Below are 18,263 nucleotides of genomic sequence, written 5' to 3' on the forward strand. Positions count from 1 at the left end.
ATGAGCCCATACCAAAACGCCGAACCCCATGCTTGCCCACCCCCCAAAAGTGCAGCCTGAATTCACAACACCCAAAATATAACCCATTTCTTCCTGGCCGCTCGCCGGGGCCGGTCTAAACCAAACCCATGCATCAACACCTCAAGTGTAATCAACCCGTCACAACTTCGACCTAACCGCCTCCAACCGATACTTGACATCCTTGAGCGCCTTAGTCACCGGTTTCCAATCGTCAAACTGACGGACTAGTTCAGCTGTCTCGGCAGACAGTTCCGTCTTGACAAAGTCCTCCTCCAGCATCCCGCGCATGATCCACGGCAGGTGATACGGGTTCGGGTTTGAGAGGCTCGTAGCAGCAGCAGCATTGTTGTTGTTGTTACCCATCCCCGTGCCGTTCGTGCTGGTACCATTGTTATTGTTACTGCTGTTGTCTGCACCGCCAAATATATCCCGCCGGTAATGCATCCCGACTTCGCAAGCCCCTTTGGTGTCCGTAGTTTCCAGTGCGTGGGTGACAGAGAGATCGTACACCTGCCCGTCGTCGTACAACCTGGAGTGGCCCTCGCCCGAGTAGAGGCTGCCCGCGAGCGGTGTGGATAGCTCACGGATCAGTCCGTGGTCGGATACGCCTAGGTTGCGAAGCTTGAGCGCAAAGCCGACTAGGTGGGCGATGCTGTTGTTGGTTGAGACGCATTAGTATGTACAGAAAGGGTATTGGGGAGAGAAGGAAAGGGGGGAAACGAACAAATCTGGAGCGTGGATGCGCCCGTCGATGAAGACGGCGCGGTAGATGTAGGGGTGATGAGCGGGTGCGTAGATGGCGGACTGCAAGTGTATCTCAGTCAGTAATTGTGGTACAATATCGAGAATAAACGGGGAACTGAACGAACCTCCAGCGGTACCAGCTGGTCGTCAATGCTCCCAATGTACGTGATCCGGGCTCCATACTTCAGAGCCACCTTAACTGACGCCTCGAGACGTTTCGATACCTCGCTGTAGGGGTCAGCAAACTCCCAGAGCTCGGCTGCCGAGCCCATGAGAATGCCCATGCTAGACCTGTAGTCGGGGAACGGCCCTAGGGAAACGCCAGCTACATACACAATGTCAGTTCATGATCAAGCTGAATGATTATACCATCAAAAGTCACTCACCCATAGCGCACACACCCACTCTAGCGGACGCGACCACCCCCAGCTCAATAAGCTTGGCCAACAGCATAATGCTGACCGGCACTCCCTGCGAGTGACACCCGATGATAATCAAATCCGCCTTCCGGATAGTGTCGATCCAGTTCAGTAGCAGTTTCCACAAATTTTCCACCCGCTCGCCAATCCTACCCTCGCCTTCAAGCGCCACTTTCTCGATCTCGCAGTCCGAGCAGCCATGACTGTCGGCCCATCGCCGGATGGCGTCGGCCGTGTGGTTGGCAAACTTGATGGATGTCCCCGTTGGCTGGCCGATCATGGGACGGAGGTAGTTCGCCGGGAAGAGTCCATGGACGCCGATGGCAATGGCCCTTTTGATTTTGGGGGTCTCCTTTGTGAGATAGACGTGATCTCCGGCCGGTTGCTGCGTCCTAAGGAGCAACTGGGTGATTTGTTTGAGAATCGATGGATTCTCCTTGAGTTTGTACGTCCCGTCGAAGGAAGGCAATACGAGGTTTAGTGGTACGACCTTGGTCGCTGAAACCGGGGTTTTGGGGGCGGATGTCTTGGTGGTAGTACCAACCTTCGGGGTACTTGGACGTTCAGGAGCCTTGTCATCACCCTCCATCGACTTGGGGCGCGCTCGTTTGTTACTCTTCGAGGGTGCCTCTCGGGAGGGAGTGGCTGCGCCCTTCACCAGCTCCTCTTTCTTGCCAGACTTAAGCGGAGGTTCTTTCACGGGCGAACTCTTGAACTCCATCTGATTCGCTTTTTGCGGGTGGGTTTCAGAGCTTTCTCCCATCACGGCAATGTGGCCCTGCTCTGGCTTCTGCTCAGCCGGCTGCTTAGTTGGAGCAGACCCCGAATCGCGAGACCAAAATGCCCAGGTAGAACCAGCCTTTGGAGCGGGCGCTGGGGACTCCGGAGCCGCTTCTGCTGCCGGGGCATCCTCCATGACAACGTCCTCAGGTTCCTTGGCCGCTGAAGGAGCAGCCTCCGGGCCCGCAGCGGAAGGTTGTGCCTTAGGTTGGGAATCAGCAGAGGTGGCTGTCGATCTGCCCGACCAAGACCACAACCACGCACTACCATAGGCTCCATATCCGCCAGCCGCCTTATCCTGAGCCTCCAGTGGCGTGAAAACCTCGGTCATTTCCGGCGTTGGTTGGGGTGCTTCTTTGTCCACCTCGGACACCTCAACCTCAGGAGCCTCAGCTTGCGCGGGTGGTGGTACGTCTGCTTCCCGAGAACTTGATTGAGCCGTGGGAGTATCGGTTGGTTTTGCCGGTGGGGGCCCAGCAGGCGTAGACCCTCCCAGCCACCCACCAAACCACCCGGACGCAGGCCGCTGAGGTGTTGGTTCCGCGGTTGGCGCCTGTTCCGCTGCCGTTGTTGTTGTTGCAGGTTGCTCTGGGGGCGGTTGCGAAGAATCTTCGGGCTGCCCTGCATCTGTCATTTCTGTATCATTATCGGGATTCGAGGCTCCCGGAGGCTTTGCCACACTCTTAGATACGGGCGCCATAGGCGGCTCCTGGGGTTGTTGCGCTCGCGGTTCTCGAGGCGTCGATAAATCTGTGTGTGTTTTCGGCAAGCTGGACTCCAACACTGATCCACCACCAATACTCCTGGTATCATAGGGCTTGGTTTGTTCAAATCGACTGAAATCTGCAGTCCCCGTGGCTGCCGATGTGCTGGCTAGAATTGTTTCTCGCGCTACTTGGGTCGAGGGTGCGGACTTTGGTACTCGGGGCCACGATCCGTACCAGCTCCGAGGCTTGCCGAGCTAAATGCGTTCCAGTCAGTAATTCAAGTTCACTGCGCAATAAATACCGGGAAGCCACGCGGGAAGGATCGATGTACGTGCCTGCTTTGAACCCGGGCCCGTGGGCGCTGTTGCTTCGCCATTTTTGCCCGATTTCGCGGTCTGCGGCTTGCTGGTCTTATCGTCGGAAGCGGCAGGGTCGACAGGAGCGGCGTTCGGCGTCGCTGCTTTGGGAGTGGACTCCGGCAGCGTGGTTGACGATGGATTTGTTGTCTCCGTCGTCGGCGTAGCCGTCGTTGGAGTCGTGGGAGTGGTCGGGTCAGCCGTAGGGTTCGGCTTGACCCGCTTGCGGGATCCGAGGGAGCGAAACATGCGCGGCAGAATATGGGGGCTCGGTAGCGACTGTGATGAATGAGATTCGGATCGCGGCCAATGCGCGGGCTTTCAGTCGTGGTCGTTGTTGTTATTGTTGCCTGCCGAGCGCCTTGCGCGAGTCGGGTGTCGTCGGGGTCCGCCGCTCCAGTTGGCGCAAGCTCATCGGCTTCTGTACGTCATCCGCTCACAAGCCAGCGATAAGGACCGCTTCTCTAAGTTGAGGGCTGGGCTATGATCGGTCTGTAACCCGCGCTTCGCGACAAAATCGTCAAATATAACAAGATCAATATGAGGAAATTCGCAGGCACAACAAATTACAGTGAGAAGACAAAGAGCGATACTTCTGCCACAGGTCGGCTGGACGCGTCTCAACGGTGAACGTTGCATGTCTTGAGTCTGACTATCCCCAATGCATCCACTGACGGTTTGGACATGGGCCATGTGATCAGCGCTCCGTTCAGCGGTCGCACCCCTGAACTGCAGCAGTGGAGCCCCCCAAGCCGGCCTGGACCGAACGTGGCCCGTGGCTTCTCGGCCTCTTCGCTCAACGCTTTTGGGGCGCTTTCCGATCTGAATCCCTCGCCCAAGAAACCCCACCCAGTTCTTTCACCGCCCGCCAAGCCGCCTTATCGTTATCACTTACTGCCGGACGGGGACCCGCCAGAAATTTTTGTGGTGGGCAGCTTCTCGCTAGCCCGTAGCATTTTGTTGCATGGCCATTTCCTCGAAGCCTGGTTTCACGACAATTCTTTGCGCCGACAACATATCGCAGAACCCTTGACGCCCACGGCCCCAATTGCGGCAACACTAGCTGCCCCGTCATCACTATGGCCGCTGTGAAGCGCAAGGAAGGCCCTAACGGCTCTGCGGCTGCGAAATCAGCCCGTCCGGCGTCCGAGTCGCGACCGTCGAAGCGGGCGAGAGCGAGCGAGTCGGCGAGCAAGGATGATGCGAAGAAGGGCGGGAGAGAGCCCAAATCGCCGGCAAAACCGGTGCCAGTACCTGTGGTCTCGGTGTTGAAAGAGGAGGAACCTCTGTTCCCCCGAGGTGGTGGGAGTGTTCTCACGCCGCTTGAACAGAAGCAGATCTCCATCCAGGCGAAGAAAGATGTCTTGTTTGAGGAACAGTCAGAGGGGAAAAAGGGTGGGGATAAAACCTCCAGGAGGAAGAAGCGCAAGTCGCGTGCAGATGAGGATGCGACGAAATCTGCGAAAGACGAAGACGCTGTCAAGGTGGAGAGTCTGAATTTCAAGGTAGGATATTGCCATTGGGAACAAAGGTGGTGGTGGTTACTAATCCCATTCATTTTTATAGCGTCTGGTCAAGGGATCCCTCGTCCTCGGCACCGTCTGCGCCATCAACGCGCTCGATATCGCCGTTGCGCTTCCGAACAACCTCGTTGGCCATGTGCCCATTACCGCCATCTCCGAGCCCCTGACACAACGATTGCAGGACAGCGCCGAGAAAAGCGATGATGAAGAGGGAGGGTCTGAAGGCGATGGACCCGACGACGTCGATCCGAAGAGCCTATTCCACATCGGCCAGTATGTGCGCGCCTATGTAAGCTCAACGCTAGACGAGTCGACACAAGGCAAATCAAAACGGCACATTGGCTTGTCTCTCGAGCCCGCGCATGCCAACTCGGGCATGTCGGAACAGGATGTGGTGGAAAACAGCACCGTGATGGCCTCAGTGGCTAGCGTCGAAGACCACGGTTTTGTCATGGACATCAGCATAAACGAATCCAGCATGAAGGGGTTCCTTCCGCGCAAGCAGCTCGACAAGATCATTCCTGAAGAGAGCCTCCAACCAGGGTCGGTTCTGCTCTGCATTGTCACGGGCAAAGCGGCGGGCGGCAAGGTCGCGCAGCTCTCAACGCTCTCCGACCGTCTCGGTAGCGTCAAAAGCAATCCTTTCAAGGCCACGACGATCGACTCGTTCCTCCCCGGCACCGCGGCCGACGTTCTGATATCTGAAGTGTCTCAGTACGGTGTTCTCGGGAAGGTGATGGGCCACTTAGATGTGACGGCCGATCTCGTCCACTCAGGCGCAGGGCCTGATGGCGTCGACATCGCGGACCAGTACAAGGTGGGGTCGCATATTAAGGCGAGGATTATCTGCACGTTCCCCAACGCAAAGCTACCCAAGTTGGGTATTTCCGTGCTACCCCATATCCTGTCGCTGAAGCCGAAAACGACGAGCAACGACGACACCTTACCGACCAAAGTTCTCGCCCACTCGACGATCGTAGAAAAGTGCACGGTCGAAAGGGTCGAGCCGGGGATTGGCCTCTACGTGGACGTAGGCGTCCAGGGGGTTCCCGGGTTCGTCCACATCTCTCGGGTGAGGGACGGCAAGGTCGACAGTTTGTTCGAAAACAGCGGGCCATACAAGGTCGGCACAGTCCATCCCGGGCGGGTGATTGGATACAACAACTTTGATGGCATGTTCCTCCTCTCCTTCGAAAACAAGGTCTTGGAGCAGCCATTCCTACGGATTGAGGACATCCCGGTGGGCGCGGTGGTCCCTGGTGTGGTTGAGAAGCTTGTCATCAACCAGGACGGTCTTGGTGGCCTCATCGTCAACATCGCCGACGGAATCTCGGGTCTCGTTCCCGAAATGCACCTTTCTGACGTCCACTTGCAACACCCGGAGAAGAAGTTCAGGGAAGGCATGAAGGTGAAGGCCCGCGTCCTCTCGACAAACCCGGCCAACCACCAGCTCCGCTTGACGCTGAAGAAGACGTTGGTTAACTCCGAGTCGCCTCCGATCAAGACATATGAGGAGCTGGCGGTTGGCCTGCAGGCTCCCGGTACGATTGTCAACGTCCTGCAGCATGGTGCCATTGTTCAGTTCTACGGCCGGCTGCGCGGCTTCCTCCCTGTTTCCGAGATGAGCGAGGCCTACATTAGCGATCCCAAAGAGCACTTCCGCGCCGGCCAAACCGTCAGCATCTACATCCTTAGCTTCGACCCGGAGGCTCGCAGGCTTATTGTGTCTTGCAAGGATCCGTCTGCCTTCGGTTTGGAAAAGCAGCTCGCTCTCAAGAAGCTCCAAATCGGCGACCTCGTGTCGGCCAAAGTCACGCAAAAAACTGATGACGATATCTTTGTTGAGCTGGTCGATGGCTCACTCAAGGCTATTCTCCCCGTAGGCCACCTGACGGATAAGTCTGTGAGCAAAACGCAGTCAGCCCTCAAGAAGATCCATGTCAACCAAACGCTCTCGGAGTTGGTGGTTCTTGAAAAGAACGAGGCCCGGCGCTCAATTACGCTCTCACACAAGCCGAGCCTTGTTCAGGCCAGCAAGGAAAACAAACTCCTCGCGACAGCCGACAATGGCCGGGCGGGCGACACCGTCGCCGGCTTCGTCCGGAACATCACTGCCACGGCCGTCTTTGTCCAATTCGCAGGGAAGCTTACCGCTCTTCTTCCCAAATCCAGGCTGCCCCGCGGTGTGCAGGACACGCCTGGCTTTGGGATGCACAAGACCCAGTCGCTCACGGTCAAGATTACTTCCGTCGACAGGGACCTTGGCCGGCTAGTCGTTGCAATCCCCTCCGTCGCGGATGAGGAGACGCAGAAGGCATCCAAGCCAACCGAGGCGGCTGTCAACTCGCTGGATGATTCGATTACTTCGATCGCGGACCTTGCGATCGGGAAGCTAACCAAGGCAAGAGTCAAGTCGGCTAAGGAGACCCAGGTCAACGTTCAGATTGCGGACAACATCCAGGGGCGGGTTGATGTCTCGCAGGTATTCGATAATTGGGAAGACATCCCGGACCCGAAGCGGCCACTGAAACGGTTCAAGCCCAACGATGTGATTGATGTCCGTGTTCTCGGTGTTCACGATGCTCGCAACCACCGCTTCCTCCCCATCACCCACCGGTCCAGTCACTCGGTCCTCGAGCTCTCGACACGGCCTAGCGATCTCCAAGCGGACACCCTCCCAGACCCGCTATCGCTCAATCAAATTGAGGTGGGCTCGACCCATGTCGCTTTCGTCAACAATGTGGCCTCCAACTTCCTATGGGTAAACCTATCGCCCAACGTTCGTGGTCGGATCAACGCCATGGAGGCGTCCGACGATCTCGCCAAGCTAGCGAACCTCGAAAAGAGCTTTCCCGTGGGGTCTGCGCTCCAGGTGCGCGTCCTCGCCGTCGATCAGGAGAAGCAGCGGGTCGACCTGTCGGCGCGGAAGCCTGGCGAGACAAACCAGCTCTCCTGGGACAAGATCCAACAAGGCTTGGTCCTCCCCGCCAAGGTCACCAAGGTCAACGATCGCCAAGTTATTGTCAAGCTGAGCGAACTGGTCGCTGGACCTGTGCACCTGGCAGACTTGGCCGACGACTTCGACGAGGCGAACCCCCTGTCGCACTCGCGGAGCGAGATCGTGCGGGTGGCCGTTGTCGAGGTCGACAAGAGCAACAAGCGGCTGCGGCTCTCCATGCGACCGTCGAGGGTGCTCAACTCGTCGCTACCCGTCAAGGACAAGGAGGTCACGAAGAGCACAAAACTCGCCGTGGGCGACCTCATCCGCGGATTCGTCCGCAACGTCTCGGACAAGGGGCTCTTCGTCACGCTCGGTGGCGATGTTGTCGCGCTGGTGAAGATCAAGAACCTGTCGGACGCGTATCTGAAGGACTGGAAGGATCACTACCAAGTCGACCAGCTCGTCAAGGGCCGTGTCATCTCCGTATCCGAGGGCCGCATCGAGCTGGACCTGAAGCCGTCAGTGATCGAGAAGGACTACGTCCCGCTCACCACGATCGCCGACCTTCGCGAGGGCCAGACGGTCACCGGTAAAGTGCGCAAGGTCGAGGACTTTGGCGCTTTTATCGACATTTCGGGCTCGCTGAACCTCTCTGGTCTGTGCCATCGCAGTGAGATGGCGGACCGAGCCGTCAAGGACGCCAGGACGCTGTACAACGAGGGGGACCGCGTCAAAGCGCTGGTGCTCAAGGTTGACTTGGAGAAGAAGCGGATCAACCTTGGGTTGAAACCTTCGTACTTTAAGGACGGCGAGGAGGATGGCATGGATGTAGACAGCGAGGGTGAGGATGAAGGGGCGGCTCTCGAGAGTGAAGAGGATGAGGGAGGAAGCGAGGATGAAGAGATGGGCGACGCTGGTGGTGCGATTCTCATTGGCGGCTCTGATGATGAAGATGAGGATGATGATGATGATGAGGTAGATGGAAGCGACGTCGAGATGGACGAAGCGTCAGGGGAAGACCTGGCCGGTCTTGATGCCGGCGGCTTCGACTGGACAGCCAACGCGATGGATGAGGACGACGTGGCCACGGCCGACGCCACAGAAGAGCCGGTCAAGAAAACCAAGAAGCGGCGCGAGCCGCAGGGCATCATCGACAAGACGGCCGAACTCGACATCAACGGCCCCCAGACGTCCAGCGACTACGAGCGTCTGCTGCTAGGCCAGTCCGACTCGTCCGAGCTCTGGATCGCCTACATGGCGTCGCAGATGCAGGTCAACGACCTCGCCAGCGCGCGACGGGTGGCCGAGCGCGCGATCAAGACGATCAACATCAAGGAGGAGACGGAAAAGTTAAACGTCTGGATCGCCTACCTCAACTTGGAGGTCGCCTACGGCACCGACGAGACCGTCGCAGATGTTTTCCAGCGCGCCTGCACCTACAATGACGATCAGGAGATCCACGAGCGCCTTGCCAGCATCTACATCCAATCCGGCAAGCACAAGGTATGTTCCTCTCTCCTTTCCCCCTTTTGTTTCCCCTCTTGTGTTTTTTTTTTTTTTTTGCCTTCAACCTCGACACACAACTAACCCCCTCCTAGGAAGCCGAAGATCTCTTCGAAACCAAAATCCTCAAAAAGTACGGCGCCCGCTCGCCGCACGTCTGGACCAACTACGCGCACTTCCTACACGCGACGGCCGGCCAACCCGAGCGCGCGCGCGCGCTCGCCAAACGCGCCATGCAAATTCTCGGCAACCCAGCCAACACAGCCATCGGCAACGCCACGCCGGCCCAGATCCACCTCAGTCTCATCCCCAAATTCGCCTCTCTCGAGTTCCGCTCCCCGCACGGCGACCGCGAACAGGGTCGCACGCTGTTCGAGAACGTGCTCGGCATGTTCCCGAAGAAATTTGATTTGTGGAATCAGCTGCTTGATCTCGAAACGTCTGCTGTGGTGGGTTCGCAACAAGAAACAGACGTCGCGGTGGTCCGGGACCTGTTTGAGCGCGGGAGCAAAGTGAAGGGGTTGAAGCCGCGGCAGGCCAAGGCGTGGTTCCGGCGGTGGGCGAAGTGGGAAGAAGTGAAGGGGGATGCGAAGAGTCGGGAGCGGGTCTCGGCGAAGGCTGTGGAATGGATGGCTGCGAGGGGGAAAGGGGGGAAGGGGGGTGCTGAGGCGGAGGAGGAGGAAGAGGATGATGAGTAATTGAGGGGGCTGAAGGGAGCCCAGCGGTGGGCGTGTTCAAGTTTTTGATCTTAGTCTTGTGTATATTTGGGGCGTTGATATCCAAAACAGAAAGTTGAAAAGGACTGGCCCGAAATTGAGCTGTCCCATGCATCAAGCGCTGATTTGAGCATTCCTTCAAGGTCGACGTTATTGTGTAACCCATTTCCGTTGGCCCCTTGCTGTATGTAAAAGTCAGCATATCAGACTCTGATTCAGTTATTCTGATTCCCTAGGGACGTGATTTTGATTTGATTTTGATTTTGGGACAAATCGATGGGGTATTATTTCTTTTTGTCCAGGTCTAGATTTGCTGCCAGAAATCAAGGCAAATGTTGTTTCTGGCGGAACCTGGGATCATCAACATTCAACTTCGTAAGATTATATCTTCTCTTCTTTGCGAGACAACCGGCCGAGTGTTGTCGATTGAGTCACCGCGATGCCCTGCAAACCTTCCAGCCTTACAATTGGTCTTCACCCACTGAAAGGGACCTCCACGGTTCATGGAGACCACAGCAATTGTATCAAATAGGTGGTGCGTTCCGGGGCGTCACAAGTGGCGACTAGGCGATGGTGACAAGGGCAGACAGACCTAGAGCAATGACAAATCGAAATTATCAGACGAGAGCTGGCAAACGCGATGCAAACATGACGTAAAGGAAGTCTCGATCCCAGATTATTGCGTCGTCCTCTTTTACACAGCTATTGCTTGGGATTTTCTCGTACAAATCGAAATCAAATGCCGCCTTGAGGCTGCACCTCGACTTTCCCTATCATTTTTGCCCTCATGCTAACTGGGAAATGACCAACACCTTGAATCAGCATGACTGACAATCGCAATCCATCCACTCCGGAAGAAGTTTTCCACACGACGTTGACGGTAGTAGACTTCCACCACGATACTTCGGGTTCGACGAGGGATGTCTACGTGCTCGGTACCCACACCACTCTCCCAGCTGCCAAAGCATTCGCCCTCTCGGCGTTGTCGCACCTTGGCTACGAACCAGACGATTTTTCCGAGTATGCTACGCGCGCCGACACTCCGTCAGAGGCCTGGGAACATGGCGACGGCGTGTTGGTATACGGCAAGGCGCCCGCGGGACAGGAATTCCTTGTCGGTTTAGACACCAAACCCAACACGGAGTCACTCCCCGCAGGCTCAGATGATACGCTGCGTCTGCCAGATGGCCACGACCACTTGCACTATGTCCTACAGAACAGGACCGACTACAATCTGGACAAGAGCGGCGCCTCTCAGACTACTGAGATCCTGGGCTGTTATGTGCGCCGGGACGCTGCTCAGACCGCTGCCAAAGTCGCCTTACAAGCGGATCGAGAGAAATTTGAGCAATATGACGATCGTGATGATGTGGAATCGGACGGCGAGTGGCCGTTTGGCGATGAGGTTCTCGTACATGCCGTGGCTTATACGGGAGAAAATTATACGGTGGCCGTGAAGACAGCCCCGGGGGCTCACAAGATGCATGGGAAGAGGAAGTAATTATCAGCATACGATATGCCGTCGGACTGTGTGGGAAGGGTAGGACTGAGGTGTACGTGAAGTCTGTATCAAGTAATTATCCAGAATAGTGAGCAGTCCTAATACACGACAGTACTACTCTGACATTGGCTACTTACCCCGTCTGTATATGTTTTATCAAACCTTGAAAAGGAGGTAGCTTTCCGAGACTACAGCTTGATCAGCCTCCTGCCTATCCATTCGCTTATTTTCCTTGCTACGCTCCTTCATTTGCATTGGACAGCTTTACCAATTCATTGATTTCTCTGCGTGAATGCTCAAATTCTGTGTCCTGGAAGACCCGGGTTCTCTTCGCCTTTCGGGTGGGTGATCGAGCAAGCTCCGTTTTACGCACACACGAATTAATTATGATATCTTTACAAGGCAAAAAGGTAGAAGAACCTGACCAGATTAACGTTAATTAAAACAAATCCGGCCATGGATGTGAATTGGAATCCATGCCTCTAGGGAAACGCCCAGCCAGACCCGATCTTCATGCCCTGCTGCCCGGCCTTGAACTTGCCCGGTCCGATACTTCCCGGGGGGCGAGACAGAATCGGGTCGGGACTGCCTGGTAATTACCTACATGATTAACGATTTCCGGAAGCCTACGTCTACAATACGTAATGAGTGCATCATTTACGGCATCACGTCCCCAGATACTTGCTGGTGATGGTGAAATCGGCTGATGTTTTCCCCCAACATCAGGAATCGATGATAAAAGGAACCATCGTCACCTGTATCTCCTTTGGGAGTATGGTGATAATCAAATGAGGATTGATTGAGAATGTCGCCGGGAAACACGAAACAGTTTTCTCAGATCGCAATTGTCGGGGTCGGCCAAGTTGGTGGCGCTGCTGCCTATGCCCTCATCCTTGGTTCCGTCGCGAGCGAGCTGCTGTTGGTTGATGTTAAAGTGGACTTGAGAGACGGGCAGGTTCGTGATCTCTCCGATGTGGCTTACAGCGTCAACGGTGGCACTCGCGTGCGAGCAGCTACGCATCATGAGGCGGGCCAATGCGACATTGTAGTCATCACCGCGGGGTCGAGGTGGTCTATCGGTACGTGACCAGACGAGGGAAACGCTTAAAGCTGTTTTTTGTTTTTTTCTTTATGAGGAACGTGAGCTCAAATGGGGTGATTCAGGTGAAACCAATATCCAACACATGCACCGGAACGTTTCGATCATGCGGAGCGTAGTCGGGGCAATGAGGCCGTTCAGATCCGACGCAATCGTACTCGTCGTGTCAAATCCTGTCGATTTGCTCACGTCGATCGCTCAAGAAATCTCTGGGCTTCCGAAATCTCAAGTCCTCGGCTCAGGTACTTTTCTGGATTCGGTGCGACTCCGTGGCCTGTTGGCGGACAAAACTGGCGTGCGTTGACAAAGAATTCCTATATCCTCCTCCTCCTCCAAACCCGGCTGATCAAAGTTTAGGTGGCGGCCAGTTCGATACAAGTGCCTGTGGTGGGCGTGCATGGTGATTCGCAGGTCGTTGTATGGTCAGCCGCAACCATCAACGGCATGCCTATCAACAAGTCCCTCCCGCCCGACACGCTCCAGCATGCCGACCTTGCGGATGAGTGCAAAAATAGATCGGAGAGCATTATACGCGCTAAAGGGGCGACACCTTTTGGGATCAGCTCCGTCGTGTCTAGCATCTGTTCTTCCATCCTCCTCGACAGGGGGGATGTTGAGCCCATCAGCCATTTCCAGCCAGAGTTCGGTTGCTGTTTCAGTTTACCTGTGATCCTCGGAAGAAAAGGAATCATCAGAGTGATTGGGGTACCGCTAGATAGCCATGAGCAAGCAGATATCACACAGTCGGCGAAGAGGCTGAGGGACGTTGTTGAGCGGATCCAAAAGGATCACTAGTTAACTAAGCGGGGATTGGAATTGCACTTGGCAGCTGGGGTTTGAGGAGCAATGAATGAAAAGGACGAGAGAAACACACTTTTGAGTAATACTACGTTATGTAATGACAAGTACAACGTTGGGCCGAGTCCCAAGACACGTAGATACGCACAGGGAGATGGAAATTTATGACCGCTCACTATCAACCACGTGCTGTTTCACCGCGAGAAAGCTGTCGGGGCTGACAGAGATGGAATTGATACCAGCCTCGACCAGGAACCTCGCGAATTCCGGATGGTCACTTGGCGCTTGTCCACAGATGCCAATTTTGCGGCCTGCCTTACGGGCGGCCGAGATAACCCGGGCAATCATCCACTTGACCGCTTCGTCCTGCTCGTTAAACAAGTCAGCAAGCTCGCCAGAGTCGCGGTCGACGCCAAGAGTCAGCTGCGTCAGGTCGTTAGAGCCGATGGAGAAGCCGTCGAAGTGCTCGGTGAACTCGGCGGCCAGAATAACGTTGGACGGGATCTCGCACATGACGTATACTTGAAGGCCGTTCTCGCCACGCCTAAGGCCGTTTTCGGCCATCACTTCCAACACCTTTGTTGCCTCGCCGACCGTCCGGCAGAAAGGTATCATCACGATGGCATTGGTAAAGCCCATCACTTCGCGCAGCTGCTTGATAGCGCGGCACTCGAGCGCGAAGCCCTCCTTGTAATGTGGCGAGTAGTACCGTGACGCACCGCGAAAACCAAGCATTGGATTCTCCTCCTTGGGCTCGAACTCAGCCCCGCCAATGAGGCCGGCGTACTCGTTTGTCTTGAAGTCGCTCATGCGGATGATGGCCGGCTTGGGGTAGAAAGTGGCGCAGAGGGCCGCGAAACCATGCGAGAGCTTGTCAACGAAATAGTCTGGCTTGTGGTCGTATCCGGCCGTGAGTTGGGCGATCTCCTCCTTGGCCTTTGCGTCCTTCAGCCGGTCAAAGTGGACAAGCGCCATGGGGTGAACCCGAATCGCGTTGGTGACGACGAATTCCATGCGGGCAAGGCCGATCCCGTCGGCTGGAAGTCGCCACCAGCGATAGGCCGCCGCCGGATTAGCAAGATTGAGCATGATATTCGTCTGGGTTGCAGGCAGCCCGGTCAGGTCCACGGTCTTGGTGGTGATGTCGGAGATACCCTCGTAGACGAAGCCGATGTCGCTCTCGGCACAAGAGACAGTGACATCCTGGCCCGTGTGCAGCACGTAGGTGGCATGAGTTGTACCTACGACCGCCGGCAGGCCCAATTCGCGGCTGACGATCGCGGCGTGAGATGTACGGCCGCCATGGTCGGTGACTATGGCTGTGGCCCGCTTCATGATAGGCACCCAATCCGGGTCGGTGGCGCCAGTCACCAAGACCGAGCCGTCGATAAACTTGTCGATGTCCTTGGCGGCTTCAATCAGGCAAACGCGGCCGTGGACAGCCGCATTACCGACCGAAACGCCGGTGGCTAGAACACGGCCCTTCTTGCCGATGTCGTAGGTCTTGAAGATGGCCGAGTCACGACGAGAGTGAACGGTTTCAGGTCGGGCTTGAACGATAAACAACTCTCCCGTAATGCCGTCCTTGGCCCATTCCATGTCCATCGGGCATTCGTAATGCTTTTCAATCGCGCATGCCCAACGCCCGAGCTGGAGGATCTCGTTATCGTTGAGCACAAACATGGCTCTCTCTGCTTTAGAGGTGGGCACGTTGCGCGTTCGTATCGTTTTGTCACGGCCGTAGATCATCTTCATGGCCTTGTCGCCGCGCTTCTTCTCGATGACCGGGTTCAGGTTGGTGTGGCCCAGAAGCGGCTTGAAGATTTGGTATTCATCGGGGTTGACAGTTCCTTGTACGATATTCTCCCCGAGCCCCCACGCCGCGTTGATGAGCACAATCTTATCGAAGCCACTTTCGGTGTCGATAGAAAACATGACGCCGGAGCCACCGGTATCGGACCGGACCATACGCTGCACTCCAGCCGAGAGCGCAATGCTCATGTGATCGAATCCTTTGGTCTGGCGATAGCTGATCGCTCGGTCGGTGAAGAGCGAGGCATAGCAACGGCGGCAGGCATCCAACACTGCCTCTTCGCCCGCGATGTTCAGATACGACTCCAGCTGACCGGCGAAACTTGCATCGGGCAGGTCCTCGGCTGTTGCACTGGAGCGGACCGCAACACTGAGGTTCTCGATTCCCGCTTTTGCGGAGAGCTGTTGATAGGCGGTCCTAATTGCGGTTGCTGCATTCTCGGGCCAGGTACCGTGTAGGAACAGACGTCGCACCGCGTGGCCGGTCTCCGCAAGACTCGCTCTGCCCGACTGCCATTCCGTGACTAGAGTAGTTATCTTCTCCCGGATCCCATTTGCGTCGATATACTGCCAATACGCGGCTGAAGTCGTTGCAAAACCAGGTGGCACGGGGATTGCCTCGGCTCCAAGGGCACTGATCATCTCACCAAGGGAGGAATTTTTGCCGCCGACTAAGGCGACATCACTGCGCATCAGGTGTTCGAAACCACAGACTAAAGTTCCAGCATCTTCAATGGCGTTCATGTTGTGTAGTTTCTCTGTGGATGTATTCAAGTAAGGCAAAAAAGTTGTTACTGACGATATGCCAGAGTAGAGCCCGCGGGGAAATCGTGAAGTTGCCGCGATGATAAATGAGTAAAGTATATTCGAGGTATGAGGAGAGTTGAAGGGCTAATGGACATGAATAAAACTCATTAAACTCAGTTCAAGGTGATGTCGGGTCTGATGAAGTTTTCGTCATTTTTGCATCGGACCTGAATGTTATGACGGCATGGTGGGTGGTATGATCAGATGGGATTTGAGACCAGAAAGCCCCACCGCCACTTGCACTTATAGTAATGGAAGAGACGTCTTGCCTGGGACTAGAGCTGATTAGAGGAGGAGGAAGAAGGCCGGCCATAGGTGCATTTTCTCGCGAACTGCTTTAATGGGCGGCTACAGAAGAAAACGGACAGCGGAGATAATACAGAATGTCTGCCAAGCCCCTTTAGTAAACAAATTAGTCGTGTGGCCATCCTACAAACCGCTTTCAATGCCCTCCTTGTACGCGGTCAAGGCTCTTTCCCTAGCAGCGCTATGGTCGACGACTGGTTCGGGATACCCATTCTTCTTAGCCAGAGCACCGGCACCTCTCGCATACGGCTCGTGGATGGCACTGCTCTTGATACCGCGCAGCTCTGGCACCCACTTCCGGATGTAATCGCCGTCCTTATCAAATTTCTCGCTCTGAAGCCTGGGGTTGAAGATGCGGAAGTAGGGCTGCGGATCGACGCCGACCGAGGCCGAGAACCCCCAGCCGCCGTTGTTGGACGCGAAGTCGCCGTCAATCAGATGCTCCATGAAGAAACGCTCGCCCATGCGCCAGTCAATGAGTAGATCCTTGCTGAGGAAGGAGGCGACGATCATGCGGCACCGGTTGTGCATCCAGCCCATATCCTGTAGCTGGCGCATCGCCGCGTCGACGATGGGATACCCGGTGCGGCCTTCGCACCATGCTGCGAAGTGGGCTTCATCGTACGACCATGTGATGTTGGAGTACTCCGGCTTGAAGGGCTTGTTCATGCTAAATAGTTCGGTCAGGACAGGGGGCTCGATGGACTGTGAGGCAAAAGTAGATACGCACCATATGTACGGCCAGTTCACGAGCACATGCTTGTAAAAGTCCCTCCACGCCACCTCGCTGATCCATGTCTGGGTGCCCTCGCCTCCCGCACTTCGGTCCCTGGCGGTACGCACTGCGGTTCTGGCACTCAGCGTTCCGCTTGCGAGATGGACCGAGAGCGACGATGTCGCTGCTTCCGCCGGAAAATTTCGTTTCCTGTCGTAGTGGCCTATCCGCTGCTTGCAGAACGCATCGAGGCGCTTCTTGGCCTCATGTTCCCCGGCTGGCCATAGCGCGCGGAGTCGGACAGCGTCCTCGTCGGCCAGCGTCTTGTTACTCACAGCCACTGGAATTTCGGAGTCGAACACGTGTCCGAAAGTCCTTCTCGCCGACTCAGGATTCCTGACCGGCGGTTCACCAAGCTCCAGAAGCCCGGGCTCCTTTCGAAGGTGTGCCATCCACGACCGGAACCAGGGCGTGTACACCGCATACTGCTTACCGGCACCGGTCCGGAGCTGACCCGGTGGCACAACGCAGGTATCGTGTATGATCTCCATGCACATGCCCTTCTCGGCGAGCATCCTGACCAGCTTCGCCTCCCTCCTGAGCTCGTCCACCTCGTACTCCATGTTAGCGTACAAGTGGCTGGCGCCCCACGACTCCATCAGCTCGGCAATCCTGGCGGGAATCTGCCTCCTCTCCTCCACCGTCTCCACGTAGAGTGGGATGTCCAGCTTGGCCAGGTCATCCCTCAGAATCCTCAGCGACCTCAAGACAAAGTCGACACGGACGGGTGCCACCACATGCGCCTCCAAGTCCTGCGGACTGACAAGGTACATGGTGATCAAGGTCACACCAGCCTCCCTCGCCTTCTGGCTCGCGCAGGACAGCGCGTGGTTGTCGGCCGTCCGCAGGTCCGTCTTGAACCAGTGCACCACAGCATCCTTCACCTGCACATTCTCCCGCTCCCGCAAGGTGTCTTGCAGGGCCGCGTCCAGCTGCTCGATCGGACGCGGGATCTCGCCCGCCTGGTATGTGCGCGCCCGGGCATTGCTCATCTCCGGCGGGTAAAATTCTCGTAGGACGATGCCGTGCCGCTCCGCCTCTTCGTGGAAGGGGTGCGGTTGCCGGAGCGGATCTGACCCTGGGCCCGACGCGAGCGATGCCACGGCGGAGGGGACCTGCCTGGTGGGGGAAGTGGACTGGGCTGCCCTAGGCTTCTTGATGACACTGCCGCCGGTAGCGCTTCTTCCCGTTTGCGCCTTTCGCTTTGCGCCATGGGACGGCATTCTCAAGAAGGATTTTGCAGCGGCGGTGGCGGATGAGGTGGTAGGGCGGATCGCAAGCAGTGAAATGGTGAATGGTCGGAATGTAGGCTGCATGAAATCTCAATCGCCCGAGGCTATGGGAGAAAAACAGAAAAAAACGAGAGAAGGTAGATACCTATCGTTTAATGTTAATAATCCTCATATTTGAAGCCAAGCCGATGCTTATCATGGTTGGCCGTGTCTTTCATTCTGC

At 56.2% G+C, this 18,263-nt stretch overlaps 6 protein-coding genes across 6 annotated transcripts; 3 read left to right on the top strand and 3 right to left on the bottom strand.

Moving 5' to 3' along the window:
• Positions 1–159: 159 nt before the first annotated feature.
• Positions 160–3,276, bottom strand: C8A04DRAFT_25931 (uncharacterized protein; the record flags this gene model as incomplete). The annotated part of the gene is made up of 5 exons (XM_062779748.1): positions 160–673; positions 746–825; positions 891–1,090; positions 1,152–2,925; positions 3,007–3,276. 5 exons carry the CDS (start codon positions 3,274–3,276, stop codon positions 160–162), a joined length of 2,838 nt encoding a protein of 945 aa, XP_062639490.1.
• Positions 3,277–4,106: 830 nt separating this feature from the next.
• On the top strand, positions 4,107–9,692 carry C8A04DRAFT_9988 (uncharacterized protein; the record flags this gene model as incomplete). Its single annotated transcript, XM_062785710.1, has 3 exons — positions 4,107–4,532; positions 4,594–8,994; positions 9,090–9,692. 3 exons carry the CDS (start codon positions 4,107–4,109, stop codon positions 9,690–9,692), a joined length of 5,430 nt encoding a protein of 1,809 aa, XP_062639491.1.
• Positions 9,693–10,533: 841 nt separating this feature from the next.
• C8A04DRAFT_25933 (uncharacterized protein) lies at positions 10,534–11,211 on the top strand (the record flags this gene model as incomplete). Its single annotated transcript, XM_062779749.1, has 1 exon — positions 10,534–11,211. One exon carries the CDS (start codon positions 10,534–10,536, stop codon positions 11,209–11,211), a length of 678 nt encoding a protein of 225 aa, XP_062639492.1.
• An 805-nt stretch (positions 11,212–12,016) lies between these two features.
• C8A04DRAFT_10030 (lactate dehydrogenase/glycoside hydrolase) lies at positions 12,017–13,105 on the top strand (the record flags this gene model as incomplete). The annotated part of the gene is made up of 3 exons (XM_062776440.1): positions 12,017–12,290; positions 12,376–12,605; positions 12,668–13,105. 3 exons carry the CDS (start codon positions 12,017–12,019, stop codon positions 13,103–13,105), a joined length of 942 nt encoding a protein of 313 aa, XP_062639493.1.
• A 165-nt stretch (positions 13,106–13,270) lies between these two features.
• Positions 13,271–15,664, bottom strand: C8A04DRAFT_35121 (uncharacterized protein; the record flags this gene model as incomplete). The annotated part of the gene is made up of 1 exon (XM_062783049.1): positions 13,271–15,664. One exon carries the CDS (start codon positions 15,662–15,664, stop codon positions 13,271–13,273), a length of 2,394 nt encoding a protein of 797 aa, XP_062639494.1.
• A 492-nt stretch (positions 15,665–16,156) lies between these two features.
• Positions 16,157–18,031, bottom strand: C8A04DRAFT_35122 (Deoxyribodipyrimidine photo-lyase; the record flags this gene model as incomplete). Its single annotated transcript, XM_062783050.1, has 3 exons — positions 16,157–16,703; positions 16,764–17,923; positions 17,972–18,031. The coding sequence occupies 3 exons, from the start codon at positions 18,029–18,031 to the stop codon at positions 16,157–16,159; spliced, it is 1,767 nt and encodes a 588-aa protein (XP_062639495.1).
• Positions 18,032–18,263: the final 232 nt, after the last annotated feature.

The sequence above is a fragment of the Dichotomopilus funicola genome (genome assembly GCF_033296635.1).
Source record: "Dichotomopilus funicola strain CBS 141.50 unplaced genomic scaffold C8A04scaffold_10, whole genome shotgun sequence".
NCBI lineage: Eukaryota > Fungi > Ascomycota > Sordariomycetes > Sordariales > Chaetomiaceae > Dichotomopilus > Dichotomopilus funicola.